The sequence below is a fragment of the Pleurodeles waltl genome, chromosome 6 (assembly GCF_031143425.1).
Source record: "Pleurodeles waltl isolate 20211129_DDA chromosome 6, aPleWal1.hap1.20221129, whole genome shotgun sequence".
Classification (NCBI taxonomy): domain Eukaryota; kingdom Metazoa; phylum Chordata; class Amphibia; order Caudata; family Salamandridae; genus Pleurodeles; species Pleurodeles waltl.
In genome coordinates, this window is record NC_090445.1 from 657447330 (window position 1) to 657459902 (window position 12573).

A 12573-nucleotide genomic window follows, 5' to 3' on the forward strand; every position below is an offset into this window, starting at 1 on the left:
TGCATAGGCAAATGCCCTTGGCTTCACACCTTCGCTTACAAAAGTGCATAGTAATAAGTGTCCTGATTTGGTGAGGAAAAGATTCTTTCAAGATCCTTACGTAAACGTCCTAGCTTACTCTTCGTTGGAATAGGAGTAATTTAATGCTAAGTTAAAGAAGACTTACTTATTTGCTTTTTTTGTAAACCATACATTCCTTCTTTGGGGAGTATAATAACATGTGCTTTGCTGATACATGGCCATTCCCTTTTCCATATGCAAATGAGGTAATTATGCATTTACAACTCTTGTCGTCCTCTTTTTGTTTTACTATGTCTTGTATGTAGGTTGCACATATGTAGGTTCTAGTCACGCAGTGTAATTTACAGACGCCCATTAAGTTACATGCACACAGTGCAACTTATTCAAGAGCAGAATTGTTTACTCCAGGGCCATCTTGTATTTTTTAGTTTTTGTAAGTCATGCACACTTTACACATGCACAGGATATATATTTTAATGGGCACTTGAAAGAAGCATTGTTCATAGCCCATAGTGTCTAGAGGAGGTGTGAACTGATAGAAGGCCCATACCATCTTTCCTGCTCGGTCTTGTTGTACACAAAGTCTATTTTATTAAAAAATGGCATTGCATGGTACATGGTGATTTGTTTAATATGGTGAGGAGTCCAGCATCAAAAGAAACTGGAAGGTAAGTGTCATATTTTGCAGTAAGGGAGCTCGTCAGGGCATGGTTTTGTTCTTCAAGTTAATCTGCTATACTAATGTCTAGTTTTGTTTCTGTGTAGGAATAACACCAATGCTACAGCTCATTCGAGCTATATTGAAGGACCCAAGTGACACTACTAGCTGTTCTTTGCTGTTTGCCAATCAGGTTAGTGCTTTGGGGGGAAAAAGGTTAATTAACGAATGAACATTACCTTGCGGTTCTGTAACTTATGACACTATCTGAGAATGGGTCATTTTAACGTCTGCTTTCTAGGGAGTGTGATGTATTGCGAAGGGATTCACAAGAGGGTCCTCTTTGAAAAGTTGAAGTTATGTATTTCATGATTTGCAAGGAAAAGTTTTGTAATAATTTACATTGAATTCAGACTCTTGGTGAAGCAGAGCCCGTGCGCACATGGGCCAAATACGAGAGGGAAACACCAGGGTCTCCCCCAAAACTTTCAGAACAATGGCAGAAGGCACCACATGCACAGATAATGGGGCCAATGGGCAAATGCCCCCTACAGACAAGGCCTTGGAAACACATGCAACAACCATGTTGACTGCAGTAAAGGAGACCAAGATGGCCATGGAACAAAAAATTGCCTCAGTATCTCAAAGAGGTAAACCTATTATGGGCCTATCATAAGAATCTGGCGAACAGAGTATCGGGTGCAGAAAATACTCTGGCTCCGGTCTGCCCATTGGTGATTGAGAATACTGCCCATCTGCAGGAGTTGGGGAGGGAGGTAGCCACTCTGGGGGACTAGCTGAAAGATGACGAAGGCCCATCCCACCATAACAATATCCATCTGGTTGGGATCCTGGAGGGAGACGAAAGAGGAAGTGGCAAACTCTCTTTGGAGTAATTGCTCTCATCAATGGTCCTGAAGTTAAAAACCTCAAACTGGTTTACAGTGGAACAGGCACACAGGGTCCCTGGACAACCATGGGCCCCTGGGGCCCCACCTCGGGGCATGGTACCTAGGCTGCTGAACCTTTTGGACAGGGATGCCATACTACAAATGGCACAGCCACACGGTTCAAGGACGGTGGAGGGAGCGAAGGTCAACATTTTCCCCAACTATACAGCAGTAGCCCAACGACAAAGAGAAACGTTCTTGGCAGTGAAACAATACCTTCGAAAACTGGATAGCCTTTATGCCCTCTTCTTCCCAGCAAAGCTCCTTATCTTAGAACTATGGTTGTGAAAGCAATGTTGTGTTTGCAAGACAACCAGCCAACCATGCTTCTGAAGAAGTATTTATTAGTTTCATGTACAGCCCCAAAATCACCTAGTAGACACAGAAGGTTCTTTTACAAATGGGTTTCCAGAAGTGTGTGGTGTCATTGCTGAATATTGATGGATATTTTGTGGGCAATCCAGAATCTCAGTCTCTGCGAGGAATGTGCTCCCATTCTGTATGAAGGTGCCTCTTTTGACACGGTCACCCCCTACCCAACACTTTTTGCCTGGTTTCTAATGTAATTTCGACTGAAAGACCACTGGGTTCCTGCCAACAAGGCCCCCAGTGCCAGATCTCTATACCCCAAAACCACACAGCCATTTTTCCCAGTTGGTAAAAACGTTAGCACCCACTGTAAGTTCCTAATAAATGGTACCCCTGGTACCTAGGGCCTGGGGTACTAAGGAGAGTCCCTAAGGGCTGCAGCACGAATAGTGCCACCCAAAGGGACCCCTCACCAAGCACATGACAGGCTGCCATTGCAGGCTGCGGTTCTTGATGCAAAGAAAAGTGAAAACACAACATGGCACACAGCCTAGGTGCCATGTGCCCTAAACACTGCATGCAGTATATGTAAGTCACTCTTCTAGCAAGACTTACAGCTCTAAGGTAGGGTGCATTATGTTACATGTGAGGCCATATCTGCACAGACAGCTATGCCCCTGCTATGTCTTTGTCGATTCTCAGACATAGAAAGTAACAGGGAAGTAATTTTAAATGCATTTGCAGGATACTGGTCACTACGAGTTTCCCAGCTACATGATGCCTTCTCTAAATATAGAGATGTTTAGTATCAAACATCTCAAAGTAGTAAAACATCACTGATGCCAGTGAGGGATTTATTAATAACTGCACCCAGAAGGCACCTTAGAGGTGCCTCCTAAAAACCTACCAGCTACAAGTGGGTTGGCTGACTAGTTCATGCACAATATGTGTTTCTGACCCTCCAAGGTGAGAGCCAGCGCTCTTAAGGGCCAGAGACAAAAGCCGGCACTGGGCAGGGATGTTATCAACTCACCCAGGCAGGATGGACATTCTAGTGCGGGAAGCTTCAAAGGCCTGGCCACCTTTGTAATGTGACCCAGGCTTCTCCAGATGGTGGAGATAACTGACCCACCTGTCCTGACCCCACTTTTGGCAGCAGCACGGGCGGAAAAATTAGGCAGAATGGGAGGTGTGCCCACTTCATGCCAGTCTCACCCCTAAGGTGGACGAGCTGAAGTGGGCACCACTTTTCAAATTCCTCCATCTTGTTTGGAAGGAATTAGGCCACTAGGGTAGTGTCCACTTCCCACCGGAAGTGGTCATAGAAAGGGTGTAGTCACCCTAAAGGTGGCAGTCCATTAGCTGCCGCCTGGCATTCCCTATAATCTACTAAATTGAGTATTTAGGTGGCACCCCTGAACCCAATAACTAAGATCCTGATGACCTAAGAAGCAAAGGACAAAAAAGATTCGCACCTGCAGTCTGTAGCCCCCCGGAACAGCAAAGACCTAACACCCAAAGTGAACTCTGTACCCAACGTCCACGACCCAAGGTGAAGCCAAACAGCAGTTGTAGCAAGACTCCCCAGTTGTCCAGAGTCTGAGTCCACTTAGGTTTCACCCCTCTTGAGCTCCCCCTAGTTGCCTGCAGCCTCTGCACACAGGCCCCCTCTCCCGTGGCCTTGTGGTGGGAGAAAACCCGTCACCTCCAGCAACCACTGCACCCTTCGCCCCTGACAGAATCTGAGGTGGGTTACCGATGCCAAAAACGTCCCCTGGCTCCCCTGAGCTCGAGTACACCCCTACTGGACTCCCCAACAACACATGCAGCCTCAACACGCAGGACCCCCTACCCATGAGAACTCCCAGATGAAGAAACTCAGTGCCTAATGCCAGGTCACCCCTGGGCCCCGGAGAAAAGGTTCCTAGCACCCAAAGTCCACAACCTACCTGCTTGTTGTCCCCGACTGGTTTCCTAGCCAGAGCCTGCAGACTGTTTGTCCTGAGGACCAACTCCCATTGGAAAACCTTTGGGCACCCAAAGCCTTACTGCTCCCAGCCGCCCCAGTGCTGCCCGAAGTGACTTGCTAGTCTGGTTCTGATCAGTCCCAAGTACTTAACCTTAACTCCTTGAGACTGGCCTCGTAAGTCATTGTTAACCCTGTGTTTGCTGAACTTTGTTTTACTCAATAGGTTAACACTCGGGAACTCTGAGAATTGCACTGTTGATTTTTTTAATCTAAAAAGTATTTATGCTTGAAAAAGGACTTACCCTTTTACGAAGTTCTTTGGTTTGAAACATATAAAAAGAAGTATTATTTTCCTAATTTGGTCTCGGATTTATTCTTTGAGTGTGTGTCTCATTTATTGCCTCTGTGAGTACAATAAATGCTACCTCTACCCTCTGATAAGCCTAACTGCTCGGCCACACTACCACAAAATAGAGCATTAGTCCTATCTACTTTTGCCTCTGCAAACCAATTGAGGATCAACTGGACTCTCTGCACAGTGTACTTCTTTTTAGTGCACCATATTGAGAGCCAGCTTCCTACACGTTCCAAGCAAAATAAACTGTGATGGAGAGCCACACATCAGCAAAAATATGAACCCACAGTTTTAAGTACAACACCAAAGTCTGAGTACAATAATACATTTCAAGGATTCATAAATGACCCATACACCACTCTCAAATTTAAAATGTTTCACAACCAGTAGTGAGAGCAATGAATGAGTGTCAAACTATTGTCTTCTCTTTAAGCCAGCACATGTTTTGAGGATTAAAAAACAAAACACTTTTTCAGGGCTGTTGATCCATGTTACAAACGAACCACTGGACTAGCATCAAAGTGTAGTTGCTGCTCTGTGGCTAATGGTGACATCACAAAAAAGAAAACAAAAGAATAAAGAAAACTTTGTTCGCGGTTGGATTATAGGCAAAACCCTTAACATAATTGCATGAATGTAGACCATATAAATATAGCAATAGAAAATATTTTTACTAGAACATCATTGTTAGTTCTGTTAGTTCTAAAACCATACAAATATGCTAGTAAAATTATAGGTAATAGTTTGGTAAGGTAACATCCCATGTGAATAATAAAAGCAATTTGGAATATGTATTTGGCTTTATAGCACACATATTAAATCATCACTTGATTTAATTAAAATCTCTGCCTATGTTAGTCTGGAGCCTAAATTTATCAATTTGATAGCATTATAAGGAACTGTATTGTCGCTGATAGGTACAAGCAAGTAGCTGATTTCAGTTTCAAAATTCAAAAGCAAAAAACAGCCCCACAATTTCATTTTAAAGTTAAACTTTTTGAGAGATATTTGGTATTTCGTTTCTAGCAGAATTATCTTGCAAGATAAGCTATTTAGTGTTCTACATGGACACATGAGCACATAGAACTATTATATTAAACTGCTGGTCTCTATAAGACCATTTTATACATCAGTAAAGAGCATATCCCATACATTTGTACATTTTCCTAAATTTTCTAATTCATTATTTAGTTGGGAAACTAGAGGAAGCATACGATGGACATGTTTATAAACTGTACGGTTGAAAATGGAGTGAGTCAATAACAAACTAGTGGTCTATGAAAAATCCAGAGAATAATAGATGAATTAATGTTTTTTTCTCGGTTAATATCATCACTGTCACTAACTTTGATCACGATTCTCGCAAATATTTAATCCATACATGGTACGTTATGCAATGATATAGTTGTATCTGTAACTGCCCCTCTGAGTCGCTGGTAGGACTCAATCCCTCAGAAGTAAAGGGGAGTTCAGAGACTCAAATCTAAGTGTATGTATTTGAATCCTTCACACCACTTTCATAAGAAGAATTTCTGAAGCCGGTAGGTGATGGTTCCTTCTGGATCAATGGCAGCCTCTCAGCCAGAAGCTGCAAAGGATTAGCTTTTGTGTGAGGATTTCACTCAGAACAATCATTAATGAGTTTATTTTGTCAGGTAAGGTCCTAGGGTAAATGAAAGAAACACTGAAAAATCACAGGAGATAACTGACATGGAAATTTACAGAATGGTTTCAAATTGCCCACATCATACTGATTTGCTAAAAGAAGTGGTGCTCATGCAGCTGAAGTCATTCTTTTTAAATAATGTAAATCAGCCGAAGCAAGATTTAGGGCAGCCGATTATACAGAGGAACTAACCATCTCCGTGCTGGATCTTAAATAAAGGGGTGTTAAATTGGGGTTAAAGTGGGCGCTCAGGATCCCCTATTAAGCAGTAAAGAGTTAAAGAATGAGAGGTGCCAACACCAGGGAAACACCCAATCCCTAAGGTCATAAAACCCGACAGAATAAGAACAGAAATGTGTGGCAACTCTCTCATTCAACAGGAATATCAACCCACAGTTTGTTGAAGATACAACAGTCCACGTACAATATAGTTTTGATTTATATATTTATCAAAAATCTGACCGTAATAATACCGATATGACTTGACAGTTTGAATACAGCCACAATGAAAATTTGCAAAGAACTAGAAACAAATAATGATTGAAATTTTTTCCATAATGTTGTCATATATACAGTGATACAATTAATGTGGCTTAATGATACAAATCCAGCCCATTTCAAGCTTATTTTCAGCCTACAGCCATTTGCAGCCAACACGTGTTTCGTCAAGGGAAGTCTCCTTTCGAATTCCCGTACGACTTCTTCAGGGCTATAATTTATAAATACAAAGTAAAACATGAGAACCAAAATGCTCCAACTTTGATATTTCCAAATTGTGAAAGGGGAACACACAAAAAATCACCAAAGTCTCTGCCAAAGGCTGAGATGATCACATGCAAAAAAATAGTGATCAAAGACATGCAACACACAACTCAAATCCTTCTAAAGTGCTCCTTATACCTTCCACCATCAAAGTGTAAGTGTTTAATTTATACCAAGGGAAAAACCACAGTGACAGCATGAAAAAGAACCCTAATAGTCCAGAATTTTAATTTCAAATAGAAGACAAAAAATTCAGCAAATACCTTGTATTTACACCAATCTCCAAAATTTTAACCTTAGTCGAACATTATTAATGTTATGGACCATATGCAAATCATCTGACACAAAGGATAAAAAAGAAAAAGAAAAAGGCCAAGTGACCTATTAAAGTTGAGTGCAATCTAAGTAAGCCATAAATTTCAGATCTCAAGGAATCAAGAAAAATGCCACAAAAACAACAATAAAATACCTTCCGTCCTATATCATTATAATCTGTCTTCTAATGAAGCTGTAAAACGAAATAAAGGAGAGTAAACTTTTAAATGTCGAATACCTACATAAATAGCGTACTGTAGCAGGCTAGTAAGCGTGCACAGCCCTAACGGAGAGTAATTAAATTCAGCATTCCCAACTCACCTATAAATATTAGAATCGCCGTATCAGCGTTATGATTGAGTAAAAGTGCAAAATAGCCGCGACGTGAGTGCGCGTCTTATCCATAGCCTGTGAACAGATCCCGGAAGTACATATACTTCCGGGACAGCCGTGTAAAGACGCGTCAGTGACTCAAAATAAAGGTAGGACTAGCCGATAATTTCATGTTTACTAATGACGGATTCCACGAGTAACGGAGACCCATTAGCTCACAAAAACAATCAAATTAATTTAAGTGTACATCGTAAATAAAAACCGGAATTCTCCCCATATAGCATAGACCTCCAAATATGTGATTCTATAAAGCATATGATATATTTCACAGAAAAGCAGAACAGTACCAATGATATAACTTATTATTGAGGGAGAGAGACACCAGCAAATCAAAAACAAAAACTTATCCCTCATATCCTGACATAGGAACCTTGTGGCTAGATACTTTAAAAACGGTTTGTTGTAGTGGAGTCGGGCAAAAGTAATATCTACAATAGACACAAGTTATAATTAAGGTATCAAATCCATACATAGAGACTATGTATCTTGATTGATGACCAATTGGAGAATTTTGGCTCTTGATTACACAGTGAAAAAACATTTTCTATGTTAAAAGGAGTAACATACCATTTGACATAGTGCTAAAAAATTACAACAGAGACCCAATGACATTGTTGAGCTTTCAAAAATCATAATCCCCAAATTAATGATCGCATGCAAAGAGATTTTCGTGTTGCAAATTAAAATTGTCAATCAACAAAATGACATATTATTAAAGATTACAAAAAGGACCCAAAGGCATTTGTTAAGCATTCAAATGACACAATTCCCAAACTCTGATTGTGTACAAAGAAGTTTCCATGGTACACACTAAGAAGCCAATCAATAACATATAGTAAAAGGATATTGAATAAATACGTTAGTCCCCTAGGAAGAACTCTAATTCTCTGTCGGAATTAAGGCCTAACTCAACGGCCTTTAGTCTCATGATCCAGAGAGCTTCTTTCTTGCGCAAAGCTAGTTCTCGGTTTCCACCCCTTGGATCCTTAGGGATATGTTCTATTCCAAAAAATTCAAAACTTCTATGCGAGGTTTGCGAGATACAATCAACAATATGTGCCACCAAATGTTATCTAACATCGTTACTGTTCATTGCTCGAACATGCTCCCCAATTCTAGTCTTAAGTTGGCGTATTGTGCTTCCCACATAAATCTTATGACATCTACAGCGTATAATGTAAACAACAAAAGTGGTATTGCAGTTAATCAGAGTGCTAATAGTGTATTTTCTGCCCCCCTCTGAGAATTCACCAATATAATGGCACGCCCAACGGCATACCCCACAGCAACCACATCTGTAGAAACCGATGAGTTGTGTAGAGAGCCATGTTTTTTTAGTTAAGCTGGTAGACAAACTGGGACATAAAATACTCTTTAAATTTCTACCTCGCCGATAGGTTGTTGAGAATCTGACAGGTAGTAAGTCTCTTAAAGACTCGTCCTGTAATAAAATGTTCCAATGCTTCCTCATACATTTATCAAGAATCAGTGATGCATCATTGTAGCTAGTTATGAACCTTGTCTTACTTGAAACATCCAAGATCGCTTGGCGTTCTTTAGTTTTCAACGTCTCCCCTCTGGTGAGACGTAAGGCTCTATATTGAGCTCTCTTCACTAGCTTCTTGGAGTAACCCTGTGTAACAAATCTCCTACCCATATCATCCACCTGTTGTCGGAAATCCTCATCCCGGCTACAGTTACGTCTTGCTCTCACCAACTCAGCAAAGGGAATGGAAGCAATTTGGTGTCTAGGATGCGAGCTGCTCGTATGTAAAATAGCGTTGCACGCCGTAGATTTGCGAAAAAGTTTGCTCTGGATTTTACCATCCGCGACAAAGATCTCCACGTCCAGAAATTCAATGCTTACTGCACTATATTGATAAGTAAATTTAACATTCATGTTATTAGAGTTCAAAAAACTACAGAATTCAAACAGTTTTTGTTCTCCACCAGTCCAAATTAGAAAATAATCATCTATGTACCTTCCCCAGAACAAGATATGTGACTGCCACTGGGCAGATGAAGGACCCCAAACCCATTTATGTTCAAACCATCCCATGAACAGATTTGCATAGGAGGGGGAAAATTTAGAACCCATGGCCACACCTTGCTTCTGTAAAAATCAGGTATTATTGAACAGAAAGTAATTGTTAGTGAGAATAATATCAATCATTTCAATTAGCATAACTGTATGCGCCCAAAGACTGGCTGATCTTCTGTTGAGAAAAAACCTAACGGCGTCTTGTCCCAGTTCATGATTGATACACGTATATAGGGAAACCACATCCAATGTCACTAGCAGCATATTATGGTCCCATTCAATAGGCTCAAGATATGTGTGGTATCCTTTATAAATGAGGGTAAATTGTACACTATTGGTTGCAGGAAGCAATCTACAAATTCTGAAAGTTTCTCGGTAGGACCTGAAATACCGGACACAATTGGTCTGCCAGGTGGAAAAGGTAGACCCCTTGTGTATCTTGGGTAAAGTGTACAGGCATGGATATCTAAGTTGTTCCACCTTTAAATAGAGATATTCATCCTTATTAAGTAGACCCTTGTCCATCCAGGCACGTAATCTGAGATTGATTACACACGTTAGGTTGGGTATTGGGTTACCCTGAACTTTCTCATAACACGTTACATCCTGTAGTTGTGATAACACCTCACTATCATAGTCACTCCTATTCATAAGAACCACAATCCCTCCTTTATCTGCTTGTCTGATGATGATTGCATTCTCTTGTTTGAGTACTCTGAGTGCATTTGTTTCCTCTGAGTTCAGATTCTTAGAAAAATGCCTATAATTATTTTTGGCTAGGTATTTGTCATATTCTTGGCAGACCAACTCAAAAAATCTGTCGAAACAGTTTAAACTCCAAGATCTTGGTGTCCAACATGATTTCCTCTTAAACCCACTCTGGGTACTTCTATAAGAATCAATATCCAAGTTTCGTAATATATTTGATAAAGTCTCTGGATCCTGATCTCTTTCAGCTAGAGACAAAATCAAAGCTGTATCATGTACCTCTTCAATGGATAAGCTGCTCAAAGGAGAGGTGGCCATATTTGGTGTGGGGCTCTCCACTGGATGTAGATGAAAATACTTTAATAGCTTGAGTTTGCGAACAAACTTAAACAGGTCAATCTTAGATCTACATGGGTCCCCAAATGATTTGGGGCAGAAATTGAGTCCTCTAGAAAGAAGACTTTCAGCTCCTAAACTTAATTCAAATTTAGAAAGGTTAATGACATTGATGGATGAACATATCTTGTTCTGGGGAAGGTACATAGATGATTGTTTTCTAATTTGGACTGGTGGAGAACAAAAACTGTTTGAATTCTGTAGTTTTTGAACTCTAATAACATGAATGTTAAATTTACTTATCAATATAGTGCAGTAAGCATTGAATTTCTGGACGTGGAGATCTTTGTTGCGGATGGTAAAATCCAGAGCAAACTTTTTCGCAAATCTACGGCGTGCAACGCTATTTTACATGCGAGCAGCTCGCATCCTAGACACCAAATTGCTTCCATTCCCTTTGCTGAGTTGGTGAGAGCAAGACGTAACTGTAGCCGGTATGAGGATTTCCGACAACAGGTGGATGATATGGGTAGGAGATTTGTTACACGGGGTTACTCCAAGAAGCTAGTGAAGAGAGCTCAATATAGAGCCTTACGTCTCACCAGAGGGGAGACGTTGAAAACTAAAGAACGCCAAGCGATCTTGGACGTTTCAAGTAAGACAAGGTTCATAACTAGCTACAATGATGCATCACTGATTCTTGAGAAATGTATGAGGAAGCATTGGAACATTTTATTACAGGACGAGTCTTTAAGAGACTTACTACCTGTCAGATTCTCAACAACCTATCGGCGAGGTAGAAACTTAAAGAGTATTTTATGTCCCAGTTTGTCTACCAGCTTAACTAAAAAAAACATGGCTCTCTACACAACTCAACGGTTTCTACAAATGTGGTTGCTGTGGGGTATGCCGTTGGGCGTGCCATTATATTGGTGAATTCTCAGAGGGGGGCAGAAAATACACTATTAGCACTCTGATTAACTGCAATACCACTTTTGTTGTTTACATTATACGCTGTAGATGTCATAAGATTTATGTGGGAAGCACAATACGCCAACTTAAGACTAGAATTGGGGAGCATGTTCTAGCAATGAACAGTAACGATGTTAGATATCCTTTGGTGGCACATATTGTTGATTGTATCTCGCAAACCTCGCATAGAAGTTTTGAATTTTTTGGAATAGAACATATCCCTAAGGATCCAAGGGGTGGAAACAGAGAACTAGCTTTGCGCAAGAAAGAAGCTCTCTGGATCATGAGACTAAAGGCCGTTGAGTTAGGCCTTAATTCCGACAGAGAATTAGAGTTCTTCCTGGGGGACTAACATGTATTTATTCAATATCCTTTTACTATATGTTATTGATTGGCTTCTTAGTGTGTACCATGGAAACTTCTTTGTACACAATCAGAGTTTGGGAATTGTGTCATTTGAATGCTTAACAAATGCCTTTGGGTCCCTTTTGTAATCTTTAATAATATGTCATTTTGTTGATTTGACAATTTTATTTTGCAACACGAAAATCTCTTTGCATGCGATCATTAATTTGGGGATTATGATTTTTGAAAGCTCAACAATGTCATTGGGTCTCTGTTGTAATTTTTTAGCACTATGTCAAATGGTATGTTACTCCTTTTAACATAGAAACTGTTTTTTCACTGTGTAATCAAGAGCCAAAATTCTCCAATTGGTCATCAAGCAAGATACATAGGGGGTCATTCTGACCCCGGCCGGCGGCGGAAGCCGCCGGCCTGGCTGGGCCCGCCAGAATACCGCTGCGCGGTGAAAAGACCGCCGCGGGTATTCTGGGTTTCCTGCTGGGCTGGCGGGCGACCGCCAGAAGGCCGGCCGCCAGCCCAGCGGGAAACACCCTTCCATCAGGATGCCGGCTCCGAATGGAGCCGGCGGGGTGGAAGGGGTGCGACAGGTGCAGTTGCACCCGTCACGATTTTCAGTGTCTGCATGGCAGACACTGAAAATCTTGGTGGGGCCCCCAGGGGCCCCACGACACCCCATACCACCATCCTGTTCCTGGCGGCCAAAACCGCCAGGAACAGGATGGTGGTATGGGGGTCGGAATCCCCATGGCCGC

General features: G+C 41.2%; 1 protein-coding gene across 1 annotated transcript in view; it reads left to right on the forward strand.

Moving 5' to 3' along the window:
- Nucleotides 1-12573, forward strand: part of CYB5R1 (cytochrome b5 reductase 1) — a 136185-nt gene that overhangs the window by 111312 nt on the left and 12300 nt on the right. The window contains exon 7 of the mRNA XM_069239014.1: nt 787-872. Coding sequence (XP_069095115.1) covers nt 787-872 — 86 coding nt within the window. The remainder of the gene's footprint in view (nt 1-786; nt 873-12573) is intronic.